Raw genomic sequence first — 25,726 nt, 5'->3', positions numbered from 1 at the left:
GGGTTCCCGGTTAGACAAGCAAAAGAAGATCTAAGGGGTTACTTACCACCAGCATAGAATTTTAGAAGTCAGCTACAGAGAAGCGGAAAAGCCAGCACCAAGAACAGTCGAGTGTGAAGAAAGTAGTGAAATGAATGGCACAATAGCGCGCATTCAGTATGGATCGGTGAGAAACAGAAATGTGAAGATGTCCTTACCAGAAAATTGAGCGAATGACTACATAGAAGGGAAAAATTAGACAAGACCGCGTGTCCCTACACATTGCTTCAGTGCTATTCGCATGATTGTTTGCATTAATCATGAAAGGACTTCCAACGGATATTTTTTTTCCGACAATCATGGGTTAGTTCTTACATAGCAGCACACCAGACTAATAGGACAGGTCACTAGGATAAACATGGTAATCTAATTATTAAAGGATAAAATGAAATGGACAATTTTTTCTTCGCGAAGTTGTAAACGGAGATGCCAACGCCGTGCAAAAGCGCACGACACTGTGACAGGGTGCAAAGTGCATGCGCTGATGAAGGAGAAGAAGAAGCCTTCTTTTCGGCAGGTCCACTCAGCTGGCGTTTAGTGAAAATCTTCTATTCCGATACTGTTCAGGACTACTAAACCCGTTGAGCCACATCTGAGAACTGGGCGATGGACGTTCTTCTCCCCCAACGACTGGCCGGCTGTAGTGAGTCGTTTGACTGCAAGGAAGCGTTTGGTCATGGCCCTTTCCAGAAGAGGATGCTCGTCCTCATTCTTCTAGGAGTCTTCTCGGCTAATTGCCAAACCGTGGTGATTTCCCTTATCACTGGTGTCGTCGACCATTGGTACAAGCCACTCGCCGGTTTCAACATCTCTGCAGCCGATTGGAAGAATATTGCCATACCGATCGAGGCCGACGGACGCTTCAGCCGCTGCCGCATTTACGAACGCTGCAAGCCACCCGCTGAACACGGCGATTCCGCTGAGCCTCACAAGATCGGCGCTGTTCTAACCGGGGCCGACGAGTGGCACAGCCGATGCTTCCAAGACACCAGCGACCCACGCGACGTGCCCTGTGAAGAGTGGGACTACGACGTTAGATCGGCCAAGGCCAGTGCGGTGAGCTCTTGGAACATGGTGTGCAACCAATGTTTGCTACCGGCCACCCTTGTCGCCCTGCAGAACGCCGGCGCCGTAGTTTCCGTCACCTTGGCCGGAGCCTTCGTAGACTACGTTGGCAGGAGAGTCATGCTACTTTCCTCCTCCGCAGTGGTAGTGACCTTCACAGTGTGCACCATCGCGGCGACAAACTACATGCGCTACGCTGCGGCGCGCTTCCTTAGCGGGGCCAGTGTCGCTGTACGCACAATTTTTACCTGCCTCATCCCGTTCGAGGTGATGACGCACGCGCACAGGCCGCAGCGATCGCTCCTCCTGGCGGTTCTGGGCCTCACGTTATGTGAAGTCTGGAGTGTCATCGTCAAACCGGTGGTCATCGACTGGCGTCTGAAGCAGGTGATGTTCCTGGCCCCGACGGCTCTCCTGCTCCCGGCTTTGTCTACCGCCCGAGAGTCGCCCCGGTGGCTCGTCGCGAAAGGGAAACTGGACGCGGCCGAAGCAGTCATGATGGAGGCTGCAGAAACCAACAATTTCCCACTTCCTGTCACGGCCTGTCTCGTGGAAAAGCTGAGAGAACAGATCAAGAACCACAGAAGTCGCGAAGGTGCGGATACGGAAGACTTGGTCGACTATCGCTCCCTCCGGCGTCGAGCGTTGGCCATGTTTGCCGTTTGCTTCTCCATATCTTCTGTTTTTTACCTCGATGCCTTCTCGACGGCGCAGTATAACGAATTTTGGATCCCGTTCCTCACGGTTGTCGTCACAATGGCGACGTACGCGCGGATGCACTTCCTGATGACCGGCGTCGCCCTCGTCAGAGTGCTCAGCTTCTGCTTCCTGTTGGCGGGCTTCATACAATGCGCGCTGAGTGTGGCGGTGGGCGCTGGATTCATCATGATCAGCAAGGCGTTACTCGTCCTCTCCAAGGGCGTCTCTAACGTAATGTTTGTACACTGTTTCACCTACGTCCTGAAACTCTTTCCATCCGCAGTGCGCGCCGGTGTCGCATGCTGGGCGTTCGCCTTCGGGCGTATCGCGGCCATGTGCGCGGCAATGACTCTCGTTCTGAAGCCAGCCGGACACGAAGACGTGGTATTCGCCGTTGCAGGACTTTTCCTCTTCGTCTCCTTGCTCGTCATTCGCGTCCTGCCACGCACGACAGTGGTGGAAGATGCACGAATCGTGGCCAGGCGCGCATCAGACTCCACCAGGATGTCCATGGATCACATGAAACGAACCCTCGAACAGAGGATAGTACGCAAGAAACCCAAGACCGGAAGCGTGGAGAGCTCCAAGTCATCCAGCAGGAAGAGTGGGAGAAGTGGTGGCAGCAAAACTCCTGGAAGTTTTAAAGTGTCTCGTCGATTTCAAACCGAGCGAACGCTTGAATGAAGCCACCGGAAGCTTAGTATGAAATGACTGGGCACGGTGTCGTGTTGGCGACATCGAAAAGTCTCTTCTTGGAATCCTATCTGCTATAATTACGCTTTTAAATGTTCTTTTGCACTCAGCCCACAAAAAATAGGTACTTTCTTCTGTTCTAACCTCCTATCTGTGTTGTCTTCACAGAGTATCTTTGTGTGTTTCGTGCGCGTTTTTTTTATCTGGAAAATATAATTTTCATCATTTTGGTAGATAAACATTGGCTCTTTGAAAGTTTATGTGTGCGCTTGGCCGCGAGACTGCTCCAACTTACCTCAGAAGTCCAGGCTGCGCGTATGGAATGGAAAAAAGAAGCATCATTCTTTGCCCCATTGCGAATATATACATAAACGCATGCATACGTGCTTTAATGACCACGCGTACGTATAATATATATGCGCACTCCACTGACCAATATTACCTGGAGTAGGGATTCCCCCGATAGAGGCGACTTTGTTCCTCGGCCTAAGAACGTAACTTGAAATTGAAAGACAAGAGTCCAAACTCATTTCAGCGATGGTCGGACGACCACCGCACCAGAGTTCCCCTACTAACTTAAATATGAAACTGTTGTGCACCGAGCCATGCAGTGAGAGGCAGATAAGAAGGCGCTAAGCTCATGTTTGTCGCCAGGCGCTTTCGAAAGTAATCAAACCACGAATGAAATGCAAGGTCCGCACGCAACCGCGTGTTGTGTAAGAAGGGTAAGCGTATCAACCATTTTCTCCACCGGTCGCTTTTAACAACCATGGAACAAACAAATAATATCGTCCCATTGTTCCCGCCTGCACGTATTGTTGCATCACGGTACACATAATTAACGCACGTTTTATTGCTACATTTGCCTTTGTAACCAGTACGCTGACTACTATGGCCAACATATTGAATACAGCGATTGAACCGGAACATTTGTTCAATTTTCCTTCGACACAGTCGCACCGCCTTATAGCAAACTATGAGCTGCTTCATTTGGCTTATTTATTTATTTATTTATTTATTTATTTAGTTAGTTATTTATATATTTATTTATGCGCGGATCGTTTTCTTTGGCTTCTAAACCGTTTTCTGGGTCAGCGGGCTTCTTCCGCTGAAGGCTCGTGGTCTCATGGTACCGAGTTGCAGTACACGTTCGACGTCAAACGCTCTTTTGAGGGCAACTGCGGCGATATTATTTTTACTACAACTGGGTAACGGCAATGTCATGTTCCTGAGACCCTCCCGTCACGTATGACGTATCAGATAGTGGAATTTATCAGCACATTCGGAATTAATTTTAAATAAGCAAAACAGCGCAACAACATTTACATCTGGCCGAGCAGTCGAGGGAACCCCTTCGTGTGACGTACCTGGTAGTCAACGAAAACGGCGAAGGGCAGAGACGCTCAGCCGATTCGTGACGGTGCCGGACCATTTTCACAAAGTCTTCGGGTGACAATGTCAGCCGCACCAGCTTTTCGGAGCTGTCGAACAGTGACAGCTCCGATTCCGATCAACTCGACAGCCATAAATCGTCGTTCGCCTTCGACATGCCGCCAGACCGCGAGCGTCAAGCGCAACCCACCGCACCGCGATGCAACACAAGGACCTAGCGTAAGCCCTAACCACTGATTGGATGCGGGATGCTTGCTATATTAAGTGTTCTACCCCCTTCTCCGGGAATCGTTTCGGTGTGCCTTTCTTCATGTTCCTGCCCGTGTCATTTTTTACGCGCTAGTGCAATGTCCCATTATGCGTATAGCTCAGGATCGTCGAATCCACTACGCCGTCCTCACCCGTCTGCGTATGACGTCATTTCTGTCGAAACGAAATGCGGTCAGTAACTGAGGAGGAGGCGAGGCAGGTGGTCCGAGGCAATTGATGAAATCGATTTGTGAAACATCCGTGACACTCTGCCGCCTGCTGTTATTGAAGAAATTACGGAAGTGTGCAGAGAAACGCACCAGTCCGTTGCCCTTTTAGAAGCACGGGTTCTTGTTCGAGAGCTTCGTGGTGTCCGAAGTTTTAGATGCAACGCTCCCCCTTGACGCGCTGTTTCGCGTTTCTGCGCCGCCTGTGCTAGAATGTTCTAGAAAATACTGCGAGAGTGGCGAGATCGGTGCGCGAATATGTGGACGGAGCGTCAAGCCTTTGCTGCGAGCAGCGGCCGGAGGCTCTGCTTTCGTGATCCCGTGCTATTTCGCCACTCGAATAAGCGGCGGGCATCAGATACACGCGTGCTTTAGTCATTAACACGATAACACTGGTGACGTCAAAATTGTACGACGCTGCAAGGTAATCCTGGAGGGACTAGCCGCACAAAAGTACGTGTTCGCGTCTTACGTGATGATTTATATCTTTCCCTTCCACGAGTGCGTCTTTCCCACCGCATTTCCGTGCCGCGACTCGCCATTCTGAAAGCGCTGATTATTGTGCCACGTGACTTGTGTCTCGCGAATTCAGGAGTGACCTGGCGGTAGCCCTGCTAGCCCCAACTGCGGCATGGGTTTCCATAGGATGTGGGTCCATTTTGTTTTGTGTGTCGTGTTGCGTGGTTGTTCAACGCTGAAGTAAATGCCTCGCCCATCTGCGAAACACATATCGAGTGTTCCTTCGCCGGGAAGAACGGGTCACCTGTCGACAAGTTCATTTTGGGGGTGGCAATTAGGCGGTGAAGACGAGACGGCAGTAGAGTACGCCCCTTTCGGGCCACAAAGAATGGGTAAATGTTTGAGCTCTGGGGTAAACGTAAGAATGCGCCCCTCATTCAAACATAGTGGTATGCAGCGGCCACGTCTGATGAAGCGCTGCTGACGTCAGTTGCTTTTTCTCCGGTGAACAGAAGCGTGCTACGCTGAACAACGCTGTCCTCAATCTGAGGGAAGGGCCAAAAGATGTCGCCTCGGAGATTTTCAAGAGCCAAGAGGGCGGTTCGTCTCCTGAAGCTAATAGCACCCAACCGCCCGAGGTCCGATGACTGCTTTCATTTTATTCTCCCTTCTGGGTTATTTAGACAGCCCAGCCACGCATCTTAATATTCCCTCTCATCTGAAGCCATCACTTTGTTCTAACTAAAACGTTTCAATTTTTGCAACGCAACGTCGTCATCACTACTTGGTCGCCTTGTACATCTGGCTAATGGCACGTTTAGCTGGGACTCCTACCATTTAAGCAACGCCGGATGGGTGTCCCCCATCCAAACAATCCACATTCGTTGCGCGCACAGTTATTCGTAAGCGGGATATTATAAAAGAGTGATCAGTGGTCTGTACCAACGTGAGGCATGACGTACTGTATGACGGGAGAAATCGGGACGACCCGTACAACCAGCCCAACGTAGCAGATATGTTTATAGCGAGCGTCTAGTTCACGTTGGCACTTGGCCCTTCATTGTTTTGTTCTCTCTATTAGTCAGGACCGAAACACCGCTATAATGGAGCACTAAGTACCGCTTAGGTGTCTTAAATGCGTTTAACAATTATTTTTTAGGGGCTGAGTTGCCATAGTGGCATAACGGCGAAATGAAATCACATGTAATATCGTTAAAACCCAATTCATGGAGACAAGCTGCAACGGCGACTTATGAAATTAATCACATCATCTTTTATGCGCCCTGTTAAAAAAATTCGCAGTAATGTTTCACTTCACGAATGCGGATGACCGGCAAGCGTATGGGTGCTATAGCGCACACGACGCTATCGGCCCTCCGGTGCGCCTAAACGCCAGCACTATTTGCAACGCAGATCGTATTCAGGACAGGGCTCACGTGGCCGCACCATACGCACCAACCGTCAGAGTAGAACGTCCTGTTGTAAGCATTCGCTTACTATCTAAATTACCTGGCATGGTGTTAGCGCGCATAGGCAAACATGAACACTTCACACTCGATGACCGCGGACATTCACTGTCAAAACGCTGGCGTGAGGAATTGCGGCAGCAGCAGTGAGCGAAGTGACCTTCGTGCTGTCTATCCCTTCAACGCAAACTGAACGGTGAGAACAAAGAGCCCGCGAAGCTACGAGGCAACGGCTCACGTAGACAGTGTCGTGGGACACTACGGTGGCACCGCTGGCAGGGTAGTACCGTTCAGTAACGCATTGTGCCATGGTGGTAAGGGAGAGTTCGCACTCTTTCCTCGGGACAGCTTGCGTCTTGAGACGCTGTCGTTGAGACGCTGCGCCTCTGGTCACAGCATCTGCAATCAGTGGCGGTGGCAGGCGCTGCACGGGGTTCCAAATGCGTTGCTTGATGAAGCGTCGTTCGAAATACCGGTTGGCTTGCGCGTACAGGTAAAAATGGGGTTTGACGTGCGAAAACCACTTTCTGATTATGATGCACGCCGTAGTGGAGGACTCCGGAAATTTCGACCACCTGGGGTTCTTTAACGTGCACTTAAATCTAAGTACACGGGTGTTTTCGCATTTCGCCCCCATCAAAATGCGGCCGCCGTGGCCGGGATTCCATCCCGCGACCTCGTGCTCAGCAGTCCAACACCATACCCACTGAGCAACCACGGCGGGTGCGTACAAGTAAGGCATGCTGGTTAAGGGGAGTGCCCCTATAACAGTGTGCAGTATAGTGCCGCAAATAACCACCTCCCAATGCATGCTTAACATGTTCTTGAAAAGTAGGCGAGGTCGGTTCTTCATAACTTTTTTTTCCTTATTCATTAATAGTAAACATTCCGGCAGCGCAATTTCATTCATATATACGTGTCAGAGGTTGTGTTCCAAGTGTAGTTTAAAAAGTACGAAGGACGCTTAACGATTTTTATTCTCAGATTTGAGCGTTGTGGTTGTCCATAGGGCTGATTGAATGCGCACACAGAACTTGCAGGCAAGCCGGAGCCAGCACGGAGGCCCAGGCGCCTTCCTCGTTCACTTGCTTCGCGGCTTCAGACAGACACCGCTGATTTCACGAGCTGGCCACTTACGCTCGCGCGCCAGATGCCTGCAAAATGCTGTGCTGTTGGTGCTGAAAACTGCCACATCAGCCCTTCCTATTGTACGCCCATACACTATAAGTATTTTCCTATTGTAAATGTTATGCAGATCCCAATAAACAAGTCGTTAATTCTGCACCTACTCATTCATCCAGGTTGTCGAGTCCCAAATTGTCTATTAGGCAGCAAACCCAGTGGCACGTATACCTAGTGGCTCAATGGACAGAGGAGAACAATTCTAATGCGAGAAAAGCAGAGAAGCCTCCCGGAAAAATTTTGCTACTTTGTGTTGATAACAAAAAGAAGAGCAAGGACCAAGTTGATGTGAAATAGGCTAAATACGGATCGACGACATATCCGAAATGTCGGGGAGGTTAGCTGATGACAAACAGAGGGACAGACATCCTCAGCGAAAACATAATGACCTCTGAAATAGTCCCTATTAAGGGAAAAAAAAGAGTTACGAAAGTTTCAAGTCCCAATAAATCAACCCCTACAAGTTATCCGTTTACTGCTTTTTAATTTAGCGTTTTCCACTGAAGATTTAGATGAAGCAGTAGAAGTAGACGACAGTAATCAAAATTGTCGCGTATTTACCAAATTCTTCTGTCGTATATCTACATGAATCTATTGTCTGCATAGGTCTGGCGCCCTCCTCCTTATTGACGTGAAGATGAGTCTACAGGAAACTTCTTGTCATGCCGCGATTTCTCTCGATTAAGAAAGCAAATTCAGTGGGACAATTTCACGACGCTGGATCAAATCTAGTCTTTCCCGAAATTCAATATTTGAAAGCCTCCTCTCAAGGACATTATTGTACGGATGTTGTTGCAGCTATTGAAAGGTTCATAAATAAATCAGGACGACTTCCTTGCTAAATTATTGAATTTTTTAAAATCAAGATTTATTATCTTCTATTGATACATTCAAAATTTCTCATTAGTGTTTCTCTTTAGATTCGACTAATTATATTCAAGAATGATCCTATATTCTTGGTCAATCATCCAAGGTGAGTATGAGGCACTCGTAGAAGAAACTCAACCAACACCCGTGTTTATACTTTGTTTAGTCATGTGGGCTCAGTAGGTCGTGACAACAGCCTCGATTACAAAGGAAGAATTAAAGACGCATTGGAAGCGCGCAGTCGCTCTTCTCTCCTCAAGGAAAAATGCTGCGACTCTAGAGACACCTTTGCACTGCCTTCCACGTGCCAGGCCTCGATTATCCCGTTACTCGGCTACGTTGCGTGCTGCTCTGCAATCCAGACAAGCAGGTAGACGCCCTGATACTGTGCCGTCGATAGCTCAGTTGGTAGAGCGGTGGACTGTAGAGGTTTCATCCCAAGCGGACATCCATAGGTCGCTGGTTCGAATCCGGCTCGACGGACTGAATGCATTTTTTTCTTTCTTGATAATCCTGCTGACTTTTATCTTTGTGTACCAGTAAAAATTTTTTTTTAATCTATTCGTGTTGAGAAAACGCAGGCACTTTGAGCAGAGATGCTGTTGCTGTAATACCGGGTGTTTCAGAGAACAGTTTCAAAATTTTGTAAAGGTTTTCTGTGGCAGATAGCACAATTCTAGTTCATGAGTTGGTCTACTCGAAGAGGCGGACATTACGTGCAAAAGAAATTAAAATGTATAATATATTCATGAACAAATATTGACTAATTAGGTCTCGGACTAATTACCTTAGACCCAAGTTTCAAATTACCAATTCTAGCCGTCTTGCTCGCAAAGCGGGTCCTTTTGGAACGAATTCTCAGGATGACAACGATTTCGAGAGGTTGTCATCCAGATACTTTTGCGTTTGAATGCATGAAACGACCGTTTTGATAAGAAAGTAAGTGGAACACCAATGCATTTCTACGCAAAGCTTGCGAATTATTATATCGAAACTGGTGTCATCTTGAGAAATCCTTCCAAGTGGATCCACCTTGCAAAATCCACGGCTATAATCAGCACATTGCAATATGGACCATAAGGTAACTTATTATTTAACTTATATAACTTATTTAGTGAATTTTACCCGCCGTGGTTGCCCAGTAGCTATGGTGTTGGGTCAGTAGCCCAACACCATAGCTACTGGGCAACCACGGCGGGCAACCAACCGGCCGCGGCGGCCGCATTTCGATGGGGGCGAAATGCGAAAACACCCGTGTACTTAGATTTAGGTGCGCGTTAAAGAACCCCAGGTGGTCGAAATTTCCGGAGTCCTCCACTACGGCGTGCCTCATAATCATAAAGTGGCTTTGCACGGAAAACCCCATAATTTAATTATTTAGAGAATTTTTGTTAATTATTCATTATGCAATTCAATTTACTGTGCAAGTAGTGTACACGCGTTGGAGTGCACTACCTAATGAACTAGAATTGTATTATCTGCCACAGGAAACCTTTAAGAATTTGTGAAAGTGTTCGCTGAAACACCGTCTTTGTGCAACTGAAATGCTGCCAACGAAAAAAAAACGCAGCCGTAGACGCCAGAGGACGGCATTGCAATGAAGTTCATCACATGCATGACACAGCGCATAGGAAGGAAAGAGGTAAGAAGAAGGCAGGGTGGTTAACCAGAATCACGTCCGGTTGGCTACCCTACACCGGGGGAATGGGAAAGGGGAAAACAAAGATAGCAGGGAGAGAGAGGAGGGAAGGAAAGAAGGAAATTGCAGTGAGTTCGCTGACGTGTGTGGCCTTACAGAAATTGCATTGATAGTCACAGATGGTCGCACAAGCCCGTCGTCCTTAAGAAGCACAAAAGTGCCTTCACCGCTTTATGGGCCGACGGGCGATGGGGGTGGTGTTCCAGCAGCACCTGCACAGAAAGCGGCCGATTGTCCAGTTCTTGAAAAGCTTTGGCAAGTTCTCGTCTCTCGGGGGTGTATCGTGGACAGTGGCACAGCAGGTGGTCGACGTATGAAAACATAAACACAATACCTACATAACGTAACGTATCATATACATTACTGTAATGACGTATACCATCAACACATTTAGCAATAATGCGAGTGTCCACGTCTGAAAAATAAGAAGTTACTGTCCACTGACTCCCGGGTTGCGCGGTATCAGCATAACGTTTTTCCGAAATTTCCAAGACTGGAGTTTAATTATTACTGCCACCCAATATGGCAGACTGAACACGAGGAGCCTCAAAACGGCACAGAACACATTTCAAATACCGAATTAACCGTAATGGGGTTCGTTAAGTGCCCTTTGCCTCCTTGACCTTGAGTGACCTGCGAAAGCAATGTCGGCTAGAGCGACGCCTTCCGAATAGGCGAAGTGAACTGTTCGCATGCGCTAGCGCGTGCAAATCACGTGGAGACATAGTTTAGATTGCAGGCACGCGCTCCCAGCGAAAACCTTTGCTAAAGCTTCTGCGCTTTTTCCCTTGCGTAAAGTATTGAAAGAGAATTTCCGACACATGCAGAAGGAAGGCAGAGCAGCACTTGCGGCTTGCTATAACCACCCTTGATATTAGCGTCTACACCTTGAGCGACAACATTTTCGCGTCTAGGTAATCAGGCATGTAGCAATCAACATCACGCAGTGTAAATTTGCATTGGCTTAAAGGAGGCTGTGTTCTCCCAAGACGACTTTCATTAACTTTATATGCCGGCGTTTTCTGTTAAGATCACGGTAAATTTCTGTATGCAATGCAACTGAAAACTGCCGCATTTTGTCCTTCCTACTGTGCGTCTATACATTAGAAGAAAGTTTCCTATTTGAAAGGTCATGCAGATCCCACACTCACAGATTGGCCATTGTCGTTGCTGCACAGTTTTCTGGCTCTGGTCGTTGCGCCGATGAGCTTTATGTCGCGGGTTTGATTCCCCTCGCGGAGACACCAGATGAAAGGCGTGGGGGGGGGGGGGGGGACTAGTGAACAACGCTCGTTGGCTGCACGTTAAGGAGTCTGATGTGGTCAAAATCATTCTGGAGTCAATTATTTTAGGACGCGCTTCGCAATCAAATCGTGGTTTTGGGGCGGAATACCACAACATTTGGTCACAATATTCATCGCTGCGGTGGACACACGTTTTGAGCGTTTCGCAGTAACGAGGAACGTGATTAGTTATTAGTTGTAGTCACAAAGAACTGAAGCTCGAAACCATAATTACTTACTCGATTGCTTTTTCTATAAATTATAGAAAGAGAGAAAAAATTGGAGGACGCTTAAGCTTCGCCTTTAGGAGTGGAACGCGACAGCATTCAAAGATCCCGGACGGCTTCTCACGCTTCCCGGCAACTTCAGCTTACGTAACCGTAATGTTTGCCGGGAAACGCTGGCGGCGAACGCTACGCCTGATGGCCAGCTTTCCGGTAGAAACACGGCCGCTTGCCTGGACCGATCCCGGAGTTTGCGCAGAGCCACACGAAATCTCAAACGGCAGCTGGAAAAAGGGTCTGTGTTTGAGTTTTCTCATTACAGAATTATGTTTTCTCCTATATTCAAATTAAAGACCGACGCTATCGTGTCTAAAGGTTGTGTGTATGTCACACTTTAGGAGTTTTCTGACGCATTTTACTTTGAGAAATTCAGTCAGTTCAGTAATGCCTCTGCACCACGCGGAGGCCTGCGTGTATCGGGGGATTCTTTCTCACGGATAACGCCGCCGACGCCGACATCGGATTTTCCGCGACACGGACCCTTATTGCTACCACGTCAAAATTTGGTGGCACTCCCTTTAATGTTCCATTACATTTTAACCGAAGTTCGCAATTTATCTCGGAGCTAGGAAAAAAATTCATTGGAGGTGCTGGGTATCGATCACAGTACCTCTCGCATGCTAAGCGAGCGCTGTACCATCTGAGCTACAACCTCGACAAGGAATGCCGGTAACGTAACGCTTTTTCACTCCGTACCGCTTTCAGCGTAACACTACGTCGAGCGCAGAGACCGAAGATTCCCGGAGGCAACCGGTTCCCACTGGAGCGAGGTGCTGCATTCGAATCACTTTTACTGCAAGCGATGTCAGTAAGAAATGTGGGCCGAATGAAGCCATGAAGAAGTTTGCAAACATTTGCGCATAAGTCCATGCAGCGAGAAGGCTTGTCCTTCATGTGGTCACTTTAGGGCGCGGTCCAAATCTTGTTACGATTTGTACTTTTCCCAACTATTGATTGATTGATTGATTGATTGATTGATTGATTGATTGATTGATTGATTGATTGATTGATTGATTGATTGATTGATTGATTGATTGATTGATTGATTGATTGATTGATTGATTGATTGATTGTGTTGACGGCCAAAAGCATCAAACGGCTACGAGGTATACGCGTAGTGGTGGACTCGAGAATAATATTCACTTGCTGGGTTTTCGAACACCTACCTTTCGGTACAGGAGCGTTTTCGCATTCCGCCCGAAAAGACAAGTTGGCCCATTCGGTATGTGTAATGGGCATACTGGGTATCTAAAAAGATAGACAACATGGGCCACTGCAAAGTGGAATTTCAGTGCAATAAGCATTCTTTCAGAACTAGAGGCACTATTCCGTATGTCGGCCTGGATCGAACATCCTTTGCGTCAACCTGGTCTTTACTCGTCTTACCTTTCCCTTCGCAGAGTAGCAGGCCACACACAAAGCTTTTCCTGCCGGCCTCTCTGCTTTGTCTCATTAGGAATGTTCCCTCATCCCTCTTGGCCCCTAGGTATGTGCGCCATTTTGTTCTTTCTCTGAATAGGTAATTTTGGAGTAGACCACTTTGCCCATTGGGTATGAGCCAATAGTTATGTGCAAGAATAGACGTTTGGGTCACTGAATATGTGCAAGTGGGCATGTATCACTGGGTGTGTGCCCGAATATTCCGCTTTCTCCATTCGGTATGTGCAAATGCAAATGTGAAACTAAGTATGTGAACGTCCTCCAGAATGGGTATGTGCCACTGAGTAGGAGCCCCGATAGACAAGCAGAAGAAGAACCAAGGTGCTACATATCGGCATCATAATATTTTAGAAGTCAACTACAGAGAAGTGGAAAAGCCAGCATAATGAACAGCCGAGCGTGAAGAAAGTGGTGAAATGAGCCAAAGAGGACAATAGCGCGCATTGAGCGTGGATGGTTGAGCAACAAAAAAGTGAAGATGTCCGTACCAGAAAATTGAGCGAAGTCGACTACATAGAAGGGAAGAATGCAACAAGACAGTGTGTCCCTACATTGCTTCAGTGTTATTCGCATGAACGCCTGCATTGATCATGACAGGAACCCCACCGAATATTCTTTTTAAAGGAAATCATGGAATAACATTAAGATAAGAGCACACCAGACTAGCAGGACAGGTACCTAGGATAATTATGGTAATTGCCTTATTAAAGGATGAAGCGAACTGAACTATTTTTTGTTCGCCAAGTATAAAGCGGAGATGCAAACGCCGTACAAAGGCGCGCGACAATGTGATACACTGTGAATTGCGCGAGCTGATGAAGAAGAAGAAGAGTTCGTTTCGGCCCCTCCGCACCGCTAGCTCTCGTCTGGAATCGTCTCTTTGGACACCGCACAACACTACTAACCCCGAAGAGCGACACCTGAGAATCAGGCGATGGACGTCGTCCTCCCCCAGCGACTGGCCAGCGCCGATCTCCGAACAAGCGAGTCTTTTGACTGCGAGGAAGCCTTTGGTCACGGCCCTTTCCAGACGAGGATGCTCGTTCTCATTGTTCTGGGACTTTTCTCGGTTAATTGCCAAACCATGCTGATTTCCCTCGTCACCGGTTACGTCGACCATTGGTGCAAGCCGCTCGCCGGTTTCAACATCTCTGCAGCCGATTGGAAGAATATTGCCATACCGATCGAGGCCGATGGGCGCTTCAGCCGCTGCCGTATTTATGAACGCTGCAAGCCACCCGCTGACCACATCGATTCCGCTGAGCATCGCAAGAGCGGCGCTGTTCTAACCGGGGCCGAAGAGTGGCACAGCCGATGTTTCCAAAACACCAGCGAGCCACGCGACGTGCCCTGTGAAGAGTGGGACTACGATGTTCGGACGGCCAAGGCCAGTGCGGTGAGCTCTTGGAACATGGTGTGCGACCAACGCTTGCTTCCGGCCATCCTTGTCGTGGTGCAGAACACCGGCGCCGTTGTTTCCCTCATCCTGGCCGGAGTCTTCGTTGACTACGTCGGTAGGAGAGCCATGCTCCTGTTCTCCACCGCAGCGTGCGTGACCTGCACGGTGTGCTCCATCGCGGCCACAAATTACGTGCACTACGCTGTGGTGCGCTTCCTTACCGGGGCCAGTGTCGCGGTAAACATGATTTTTGCCTGCCTCATCCCGTTCGAGGTGATGACGCACGCGCACAGGCCGCAGCGATCGCTCCTCCTGGCGGTTCTGGGCCTCACGTTATGTGAAGTCTGGAGTGTCATCGTCAAACCGGTGGTCATCGACTGGCGTCTGAAGCAGGTGATGTTCCTGGCCCCGACGGCTCTCCTGCTCCCGGCTTTGTCTACCGCCCGAGAGTCGCCCCGGTGGCTCGTCGCGAAAGGAAGACTGGACGCGGCCGAAGCAGTCATGATGGAGGCTGCTGAAACCAACAATTTCCCACTTCCTGTCACGGCCTGTCTCGTGGAAAAGCTGAGAGAACAGATCAAGAACCACAGAAGTCGCGAAGGTGCGGACACGGAAGACTTGATCGACTACCGCTCCCTCCGGCGTCGAGCGTTGGCCATGTTTGCCGTTTGCTTCTCCATATCTTTCGTTTTTTACCTCGATGCCTTCTTGATGGTGAAGTATAACGAATTTTGGATTCCGTTCCTCACGGTTGTTGTCACAATGGCGACGTACGCGGGGATGCACTTCCTGATGACCGGCGTCGCACTCGTCAGAGTGCTCAGCGTGTGCTTTCTCTTGACGGGCTCCATACAATGCGCGCTGAGCGTGGCGTTCGGTACTGGATACGTCACGATCAGCAAGACCTTACTCGTCCTGTCCAAGGGTGTCTCTAACGTAATCCTTGTACACTGTTTCACCTACGTCCTGGAACTCTTTCCATCGGCCGTGCGAGCCGGTGTCTTCTGCTGGGCGTTTGCCTTCGGGCGTGTCGCGGCCATGTGCGTGGCAATGACCCTCGTCCTGAAGCCAGCGGGACACGAAGACGTGGTGTTCGCCGTTGCGGGACTTTTGCTCTTCCTCTGCCTTCTCGTCATCCGCGTCCTGCCACGCACGACAGTGGTGGAAGAAGCACGAATCGTGGCCAGGCGCGCTTCAGACTTCTCCAGGATGTCCATGGATCACATGAAACGAACCCTCGTACAGAGGATATTACGCAAGAAGTCCAAGACAGGAAGCGAGAGCTCCAAGTCATCCAGCAGGAAGAGAGGGAGGACTGGTGGCAGCAAAAATCCTGACTGTTTTAAAGTGTCTCGTCGATTCCAAACCCAGCCAATGCTGGAATGAAGCCACCGGAATATTTGTATGAAATTACTGTGCGCGATGTCCTGTTGGCGACATCGAAAAGTCGCTTCTTGCATTTTGGTCTGCTGTAATTATGCTTTTAAATGTTCTTTCGCACTCATAACAATGAAAATCACGAACTTAAGTTCTAACTTAATTCCTTTCTGTTTTCACGGCACAGAGTACTTTTGTGTGTTTCGTAAGCGTTTTTTATATCTGGCAAATATAATTTCATCCTTTCGATAGCTAAAGCATTGGCCGTTTGAAGGTTGATGTGTGTTTGTGACCACGAGACTACTGAAACTTACTTCAGCATTTCAGGCTGCACGTTGGGAATGGAAAAAACCATGGTTTTTTGCATTGTGAATATGCACATAAATGCGTGCACACATGATATAATGACCACGCGCACATATGTATGCGGACTACCCTGACCAAAATTACGTGGGCTGGGGATTCCCCGATAAAGGCGACTTTGTTCCTCGGCCTATGAATGTTACTTCAAACTGAAGACTACAGTCCGAACTGACTTCGACAATGGTCGGACTACCACCGCGCCAGAGTTCCCCTAGTAAGTTAAATATAAAACTAATGTGCACCAAGCCATACAATGAGAGAAACAACTTTATTTAGTCGCCTGCAGAACGACACCATGACTAAATGGCGCCGCGACGCGGGCCCCGGACGTCTTCTCAGCGGGTGGTCTCTACTCAACTCCAGCGCTTGTTACTCCCGCGGTCGGTCGCCCTCAGGGGGACAGTCCCGTCGGTTTCGTTCGGCCTTTGTCTTGCAAGGGCCGCCGAGACCTGCTGGGCGGCTGCGGTTTCGATTTCGTGGTCGTAGCATTTCGCCGCAGCCGCCAGTCACGGCGGAATCGTTGAACTTGTCGAAGCTTCGTCGGGCAACTTGGTGCAATACCATAGGATGTGCGTCAGGGTGGCCCTCTCCCGCTGGCACACGCAACACACATCACTCCCATATACTTTCGGGTACAGAATTCATTAACACTGGGGTGGGTAAGGAACCAGCTTGTCATTCTCTGAACAGCACCGCCTCCGCTCGGTTAAGCCCCGGGTGCGGGGGTTGGAAAGTCCTTCGAGCCAGACGGTGAAACTGTTTAAGTTCGTTGAACGTCATCATGCGGTCCTTGGCCCTACACCATGTTGGACGGTCGGTTGCAGCGGCGCGGTTGGTTAGCGCTCGCGCCACTGCGTGTGTCGTCTCTTTGTGGTTATCGTGCTTCTCCGACGCATCGTTGCCCGCGTGCGCCGGGAACCACTTCATTTTAGCATACCTATTCTCTCGTTGCAGGTCAGTCGAGCACAGAACGCGCACAGCCTCACCACAAACTTTGCCCTTGGCATAATTCCACACTGCACTTCGCGAATCACGCAACACCGTCTGGCACCCGGGGTCGGCAATGGCCAGGGCAATGGCCAACTCCTCCTGACACGCATCTCAGACCCGTAAGCTCGCCGCTGCCCTCGTCGCGCGCCAGACGACGCCTCGATGACAGTAGCTGCGACCGCCGAGCTGTCTCCCTGATATTCTGCCGCATCCGCGAACTTTGCGTGCTCGTCCTTGGCGTGAACGTCGATGAGGGCCTTGGCCCTCGCCGCTCTTCTCTCCTTGTTAAACTCCGGGTTCATGTTTCTCGGGACGAGGTCTACCCGAATCCGGCGCCGGGTCCCGTCAAGGGGACAGGAACGTCGCTACTCGCCTTTTTCGCCCCGGGCATGAAGCCGAAGTATTGAAGTATGCGCCTGCCGGCTTCGGTCATAGAGAGCCGCTCTAGCTGGGCGGTCCGTTGCACTTCCGCAATTTCCTCGAGGGTATTGTGTACCCCCAGGCTCAGGAGCTTGTTGGTGTTCATACACTTGAATAGTCCGAGCGCCGCCTTGTAAGCTTGTCGTATAAGGGCATTGATCTTATTCTTTTCACACTGCAACCAGTTGTGGAAGGCTGCAACGTAGGTGACGTGGCTGATTACGAAGGAGTGCACAAGCCGAATCATGCTTTGCTCCTTCATCCCGGCCTTGTGGTTTGCGACCCGTCTGATGAGACGTATTGCGTTGGTATTCTTGGCTGTAAGGCGGGAAATGGTCTCGCCGTTGCCCCGTCGCTTGTGTATAATCATGCCGAGCACCCGGAATTTGTCGACCTCCGGGATCACTTGGCCGTTGCTCGTCACGATCTTGATAGCCTCGTAATCCCTCGGTTCGCTCTTGTTGAGTCTTCTTGTTAAGTCTTCTTGGTTCGCGCTTGTTAAGTTCGCTCTTGGCAACACCAGCAGTTCTCACTTGCTCGGTGAGCAGATCAAACCGGAACCGTTTAGCTGGTCTTCGATCGCGTCGACGGCATCTTGCAGCCTGCTCTCAGTGTGCAATGCAATGCAACGCTCTCAATGCGATGCAGTGCTTGCTTCTCATGCAATGAGATGCAATGAAGAAGGCGCGAAGCTCATTTCCAAAGGGTGCAGAAATAAATGCCGCAGATTCCCCCGAACGACGAAAGGTCGAGACGTCTATACGAAGTTTGCATAGTTGTTCTATCGGCCCCATAAATATGCGAGCATTCTTTGTAACTAAATTAACAAGCATGGTGACACTCGCACACAGGCAAACGTGAACACAAATCGCTTCGATGACCGCGGACACTCGCTGTCAACACACTGGCGTGAGGAAGTCCTTGGGTTCAGGGATAGCAGGCGGAAAGCAAACATGTCTGCAATAAGGAATAGTAATAGGTGATTGGAAGTTTGGTGGCAGAAAAGTAGAGACCGCAAACAACGGAGGCGTGTGCGTGTGTGTGCGTGTGTCTCTCCATAAGCAAGTAAGCTTCCTCCGCCCTACATTTCGAATGTGTGATTCGAATGCAGCATGTCGTTCCAGTGGGAACCGGTTGCCTCCGAGAGTCTTCGGTCTCTCCCCTCGACGTACTTTTCAGCGGAAAGCGGTACAGAGTGAAAAACCGTTACGTTACTGGTATTCCTTGTCGGGGGTGTAGCTCAGATGGTAGAGCGCTCGCTTAGCATGCGAGAGGTAGTGGGATCGATACCCAGCACCTCCAATGAATTCTTTTTCTAGTTCTGAGCGGAGTTGCGTACTTCGGTTAAAATGTCTTGGAACATTAAAGGATAGGATAGGAATAAACTTTATTTGTCCAACGGTTGTTGATGTTGGTGCCCGGGGCTAGGCTGCCAGGGTTCCATCACCCGAGGAAAATCTTTCGAGAACCTCGGCAACGGCCCTGTTTTGGCTTGGTGCAGCTCGGCTCGCGACACACGGTACCAGCCGAGCCTTTCGGACTCCTTACCGTCTAGTATGCCGTACGGAAAGTCATTCTGTACGGTAAAGTTCGCGCAAGCGTAGTCCTCAACCGGTACGGTATTACGCACTTACCGTATCGTATATCGTACTTTCCTTAGCCCCGCTAAAATACCCTAATGTCTTCTATGCCATTTCGAGGCTTCTCGTGTGCATTCTGCCATGTCGGGCGGCAGTTATAATTATACTCCCGTCGCATAAACGTGGGAAAAACTTTGTGCGGATCCAACGCAACCTGGGAATCAGTGGACACTAACTTCTTTTTCTTTTTTTTTCTGACCTGGACGCTCGCATTATTGTTAAATGTGTTGAAATTATACGTCGCTACAGTAATGTATATGATAGGTTACGTTATGTAGATCTGTGTTTATGTTTTTATACGCGGTGTCATGCATATGGTGAACTTCATTGCAATATCATCCTCTGCCGTCTGTGGTTGCGTTTTCTTCTTGTTGGCAGCATTTTAGTTGCACAAAGACGGTGTTTCAGCGAACACTTTCAGAAATTTTTAAAGGTTTGCTGCGACGGATGATACAATTCTAGTTCGCTAGGTAGTCTACACGAACTAGCGCACATTATACTTGCACAAGAAAGTGAAATGCATAACTGACTAATTAACAGAAATTCACTAAATAACTTTTAACTAATTACCTTATGGTCCAGTTTGCAATTTACAGATTATAGCCGTAGAGTTTGAAAGGCGGATCCAGTTGCAACAAATTCTCTGGATGACACCAGTTTCGAGATATTCATTCACAAACTTTGCGTAGAAATGCATTGCCGCTCCAGTTACTTTCTTATCAAAACGTAGTTTTATGCATTCAAGCACCAAAGTATCTGGATGACAACACCTCGAAAGGGTTGTAGTCCTGAGAATTCGTTCCAAGTAGATCCGCTTTGCGAACTACACGGCTAGAATTTGTAAATTGCAACTTCGGCTATAAGGTAATTAGTTCCTAACACAATTAGTGATGTCTCGTTAATTACTCCAATAGGCATTCGAATTTTGTTTTGCACGTAATGCCCGCCTCTGCGAGATGACCAACTCATGAGCTAGAATTGTGCTATCTGCCACACGAAACCTTTACAAAATTTTGAAGGTGTTCTCTGAAACACCCGGTATTACAGGCAACAGCATTTCTGCTCAAAGCGCCTGTGTTTGTTCGACACGAATATATTTTTTTTTATTTTGATTGGTACACAAAGTCAAACAAAAGTATGCAGAATTATTAAGAAATAAAAAATACATTCAGTCCGTCGAGCCGCATTCGAACCATCGACCTATGGATGTCCGCATCGGATGAAACCTCTACAGTCCACCGCTGTACCAACTGAGCTATTGACGGCGCAGCGACAATTTATCTACCGGGTTGTCTGGATGCACAACAACATGGCCGAGTAACGGGCACGCTATGTAGATACTGTGTTTATGTTTTTATACGCTCGTCATGCATGTGATGAAATTGGTTGCAATGTCATCCTCTGCCGTCTACAGTTGCGGTTGTCGCCAGATAACTTCCCCGACTTTTCGAGTATGTCGTCGGTACGTATTTAGCCTCCTTCACGTCAACTTGGTCCTTGCTCTTCTTTTCGTTATCCGCGCAGAGTATCGAAGCCTTTACGGGAGACCGTTCTGCTTTTCTCGCATTAAAAATGTTCTCCTCTGTCCCTTGAGCCACTGAGTATACGTGCCACTGGGTGTGTTGCCTAATAGACAACTTGGAACCACCTGGGTGAATGGGTAGGTGCCAAATAAACCACTAGACCATTCGATCGGTATCATCCTCGGTCTATATTTTTTCGTGTCCACTGCAGGACGAAGGCCTCCCAGCGATCTCCACTCACCCCTGTCTTGCGCTAGCTGATTCCAACTCTCGATTGCAGATTTGCTCATTTCATCACGTCACCTAATTTGCTGACGTACTCGACGGCGCTTCCCTTCCCTTGGCACCCACTCAGTTACTCTCTAATGGTCCATCCGTTATCTACCCTACGCCTTACATGGCCTGCTCAGCTCCATCTTTTTTTCTGTTAATGTCGACTATAATATCGGCGGTCCCCGTTTGCTCTCTGATTCACACTGTTCCCTTCTGGCTATTAGCGTTACACCTAACATTTTTCGTTCCGTTGCTCTTTGTGCGGTCCTTAACTTTTCCACGACTTTCCTTGTTGGCTTCCAAATTTCTGCCCCATATGCTGGCGCCGGTATGATGCAATGATTGCTGGCTTTTCAGTGACAATGGTTAGCTCCCAGTCAGGATTTCGTAATGCCTGCCGTATACACTCCAAACGATTTTTATTCTGTAAATTTCCTTCTCATGATGAGAAGCATTAGTAATTAGTAATTGACCAAGGTAAAAATACTCCTTCACAGACTTAAGAGGCTGAATGGAGATTATGAATTCTTGTTCTCTTGCCAGACTATTGAACATTAGCTTTTTCTTCTGCATATTTATCTTCAACTCCACGTTTAAATTGTCTTGATTAACGTACTCAATAGTAGTTCTGCGGAAACCCGCAAGGTGGAGAGAAGCAATGAATAAAGGGAAAATGAGACATCCACCCGTTTTGTAGCAATTGCTACAAAGGAAACCCATACGGGTTCCTCGAAAGAAAAGCCTCATAGTTGAAGAAAAATTCGTCCTGGTCCGGGACTCGAACCCGGGACCACCGCCTTTCCGGGGCAGCCGCTCTACCATCTGAGCTAACCAGGCGGCTAGCAGATGGTAGGGCGAAGTCGAATTTGTCGACAACACGAAGCAAAGGCAAGAGTTTGACGTAGCAGTTCTGCGGAAACCCGCAAGGTGGAGAGAAGCAATGAATAAACGTACAATGAATTCAACGTACTCAATAGCTTGTTGTAGTACATCCCCAGTACGTGTTGCTGAACAGGACAATGCCATCGGCAAACCAAATTTTGCAGAGATATTCGTGTTGATCCCCACTCCTGAGCCATCCAATTATAATAGATTGATATTTCTAAGCATGTCGTGAAAAGGATTGGAGAGACTGTGGCTCCTTGAGTGAGCCCTCTCGTTATAGGTATGTGCAACTGCAAATGTAAAGCTCGAACATGTGAACATTCTTGGTGAATCATCCATTATGCGTAAATGCTGCAGGGTAGAGTCCCAAATAGCCACGCAGAAAAAGAGACAAGAAGTGAAGTCGGCCTTATATAATTAAAGAAGTCAGCTATAGACGAGTGAAAAAGCCGACACCACTAACAGCTTAATATGGAGAAAGGATTGAAATTAACAGAATTGGACCATCTGCAGCATGCATTGAGCAATACGCGTTGAGCTGGAAAAACGAGAACAAAATGTCGTTAACAGAAAATTGAGCAATATGGCTACATTTAACGGAAGCACATGACAATAAGATAGGTCCCTACATTGCTTCAGTTCGATTCTCGTTAACGTCGACATCATTCCTCGTAGCCTTTCCGTCGGATGTTTATTTAAGGGAGTCATGGAACAGCATTTCGATAGCAGCAACCCGTACGAGCATTAGTAGTCCAAACTTTCCAATAGCAATAATAAAGGTTAAGATCTGATTATTTTGTTGGGTAAACAGTAACCAAAGAAGCTGACGCCGTACAAGGGCGCGCGACACTGCGACTACCTGAAAAGCACGCGCTGAAGAAGAAGAAGCCTTCTTTCTACTTTCTTTCGTAACCAAAAAAGCTGACGCCGTACAAGGGCGCGCGACACTGCGACTACCTGAAAAGCACGCGCTGAAGAAGGAGAGGCCTTCTTTCTACTTTCTTCTTTCGTTCTACTGAACCGTTTCGTTTTTCTCTCGCCTAAATTCATGTAACAAAATTTTAGGTTGTTACCTCCATTTTCTGAACACTTAAGCAAACTCTGCCCGACTCTTGGCCAATCCCCGCGAGTGGGTAAGCGCCAAACTCATCAAGGACATCATCATCATCATCAGGTCCGCAAGGCTGGCTCTCGTCAGCAATCCTTCTCCAGGACTACTAAACCCCAAGAGCGACACCTGAGAACCAGGCGATGGACGTCGTCCTCCCCCACCGACTCGCCGGCGCCGATCTCCGAACAAGCGAGTCTTCTGACTGCCAGGTAGCCTTTGGTCACGGCCCTTTCCAGAGGATGATGCATCGTTCTCGTTCTTCTGGGACTCTCCTCGGCTAATTGCCAAACCGTGGTGATTTCCCTCATCACCGGTGACGTCGACCATTGGTGCAAGCCGCTCGCCGGTTTCAACATCTCTGCAGCCGATCGGAAGAATATTGCCATACCGATCGAGGCCGAAGGACGCTCCAGCCGCTGCCGCATTTACGAACGCTGCAAGCCACCCGCTGAACACGGCGATTACGCTGAGCATCGCAAGATCGGCGCTGTTCTAACCTGGGCCGACGAGTGGTACAACCGCTGCTTGCAGGACACCAACGACCCACGCGACGTGCTCTGCGAAGAGTGGGACTACGACGTTAGAACGGCCGAGGCCAGTGCGGTGAGCTCTTGGAACATGGTGTGCCACCAACGTTTGCTGCCCGCAACCCTTGTCGCCCTGCATGACGCCGGTGCCATTGTTTCCCTTAACCTGGCCGGAGCCTTCGTAGACTACGTCGGCAGGAGAGCCATGCTCCTGGATTCTGCAGTAGCGGCAGTGACCTTCGCGGCGACAGATTACGTGCGTTACGCTGTGGTGCGTTTCCTTACCGAGGCTAATGTTGCCGTACACACGATTTTTACCAGCCTCATATCATTCGAAGTGATGACTCACGCGCACAGGCCGCAGCGTGTCCTCCTCCTGGCAATTCTAGACCTTACGTTATGTGAGGGTTGGATTGTCATTGTCAAACCGGTGGTGATCGACTGGCATCTGAAGCAGTTCACCTTCCTAGGCCCGACGGATCTGCTGCTCCCTGCTTTGTCTACCGCACGAGAGTCATCGCGGTGGCGAGTCGATAACGGAAGGTTGGACCCGGCCGATGCAGTCAAGGTGCAGGCGGCCAAGACCAACAATTTCCCGCCTCCTGTCACGTTCTATATTGTGGAGAAGCTCAAGGAGCAGATCCAGAGCCACGGGGCTCGCGAGGGTGCCAACATGGAAGACTTGGTTGACTATCGCTACCTCCGGCGTCAGGCGTTGGGCTTGTTCGCTGTTTGCTTCTACATATATTTTGTTTTTTTCCTCGACGCCTTCTCCATGGCGCAGTATATCGATTTATGGATGCCATGCCTCACGGTGGTCGTCACAGCGGCGACGTCACTCTGTTTCAAGTACTTGCCGAACGCGCTTCAGAGTCCACCACGACGTAAGCAAACGCTCGAGCCGCGCATACTACGCAAGCTGTCCCAGGCCGCAAGCGTGGAGAGCACCAAGTCAACCATCGTGAAGAGTGAAAGAGTAGTGGCAGCAAAAGTCCTTGCACGTAGTTTTAAAATGTCCCATCGTTCTCACGCCCAGCAGCGGGTGATGGGAGAATACCACCGGAAGCGTACTACGAAGTGATTTTACATATGGTGTTGGCTTCGCAACATAAAATAGCCGGTTCCTGTGTTCGTATTAGCTGTAACTATGCTTTATAAATGTTCCTCTACACTGGACCTAAAGAAAAACTCAAATTTGCTAATGTTTCATCTTGTCTGTTTTCGCGCCATAGCAAGTTTCTGTGTGTTCCACATCGTTTTCTTGAGTGGCAAAAATATATTTTTTTTCCTCATTTCGGGAGTTAATGCGTTCCACTCTGTGAAAGTAGTTGTGTATCGTTGGCCGGGAGACTACTGGAACTTGCCTCTGAATACCAGGCTGCGCTCTGAGGATGAAAAAAAAGATAACGTTATTTCTATGTTACTGCTCCATTTCTCAATCACATAAACGCACGCACTCGTGCTTTAATGACCCCAAAGCCATAACTTGTATACGAACTCCCCTAATCAAAATCATCTGCAGTCAGCTATTATACGTACACCCCTCATCAAAATCATCTGCAGTCAGCTATTATGACGGCTGCAGAAAACAATTCAAAAGAAAACATCATAGTTGACATAATGGCAGCACAATTTAGATTAGGGATACTTCATAAGCCCATCACTTCAGTGCCGTTTTGTTGGTTCCCTTCCCTCTAGCACCTCGTTAATTGTTGGTCTGGTGCATGGTATTGGTTCACGTTTAACTAATTAACTGCGCACTGAATGATTATGAATGTTGCGTGTTGTGTCTATGTCTTCAGCTCCGTTTTTAGAACTTCCATGATTAGCCATGAATCATAAATGCTCGCGCTTAATTAATCGATGTTGTGGATTCGGCAGGTGCGCAGCATTTTCCGAAGTACTTTGCTTGTATTCATTCGCTCACCCGTAAGATATACTTGAGTTACATGACCAGCGCAGCGTCGTACTTCTCCCCAAAATGTCGGCGTTCATATGTACGGAACGTAGCGTCTCGTAAGCTTAATTATGATGACGACTGCATTTATAAATCAACATTGTGCCTAAATTAGGCTGTTGAATAATTGGTAAGTTCCAAGATGCAAAAATCAAAGCTCTCCCTATTTTACTGGGCAATAACGCTGTAAATTCCGGTAACGCTGCAAGATGTTTCC

The 25,726-nt window shown here is 48.7% G+C and overlaps 2 protein-coding genes and 2 non-coding genes across 4 annotated transcripts; all 4 read left to right on the top strand.

Moving 5' to 3' along the window:
- The first annotated feature begins 645 nt into the window (after window positions 1–645).
- Window positions 646–2,487, top strand: LOC142563196 (solute carrier family 22 member 7-like). The gene has a single exon (XM_075673747.1). It carries the CDS (start codon window positions 646–648, stop codon window positions 2,485–2,487), a length of 1,842 nt encoding a protein of 613 aa, XP_075529862.1.
- Window positions 2,488–8,728: 6,241 nt separating this feature from the next.
- On the top strand, window positions 8,729–8,821 carry TRNAY-GUA (transfer RNA tyrosine (anticodon GUA)). Its single transcript has 2 exons — window positions 8,729–8,765; window positions 8,786–8,821. It is a non-coding gene; the product is annotated as a tRNA-Tyr (tRNA).
- A 5,157-nt stretch (window positions 8,822–13,978) lies between these two features.
- On the top strand, window positions 13,979–15,829 carry LOC142563195 (solute carrier family 22 member 7-like). Its single transcript, XM_075673746.1, has one exon. It carries the CDS (start codon window positions 13,979–13,981, stop codon window positions 15,827–15,829), a length of 1,851 nt encoding a protein of 616 aa, XP_075529861.1.
- A 2,993-nt stretch (window positions 15,830–18,822) lies between these two features.
- On the top strand, window positions 18,823–18,895 carry TRNAA-AGC (transfer RNA alanine (anticodon AGC)). The gene has a single exon. It is a non-coding gene; the product is annotated as a tRNA-Ala (tRNA).
- Window positions 18,896–25,726: the final 6,831 nt, after the last annotated feature.

The sequence above is a fragment of the Dermacentor variabilis genome, chromosome 11, assembly GCF_050947875.1.
Source record: "Dermacentor variabilis isolate Ectoservices chromosome 11, ASM5094787v1, whole genome shotgun sequence".
Classification (NCBI taxonomy): Eukaryota; Metazoa; Arthropoda; class Arachnida; order Ixodida; family Ixodidae; genus Dermacentor; species Dermacentor variabilis.
This window is presented reverse-complemented; position numbering and strand designations above follow the sequence as displayed.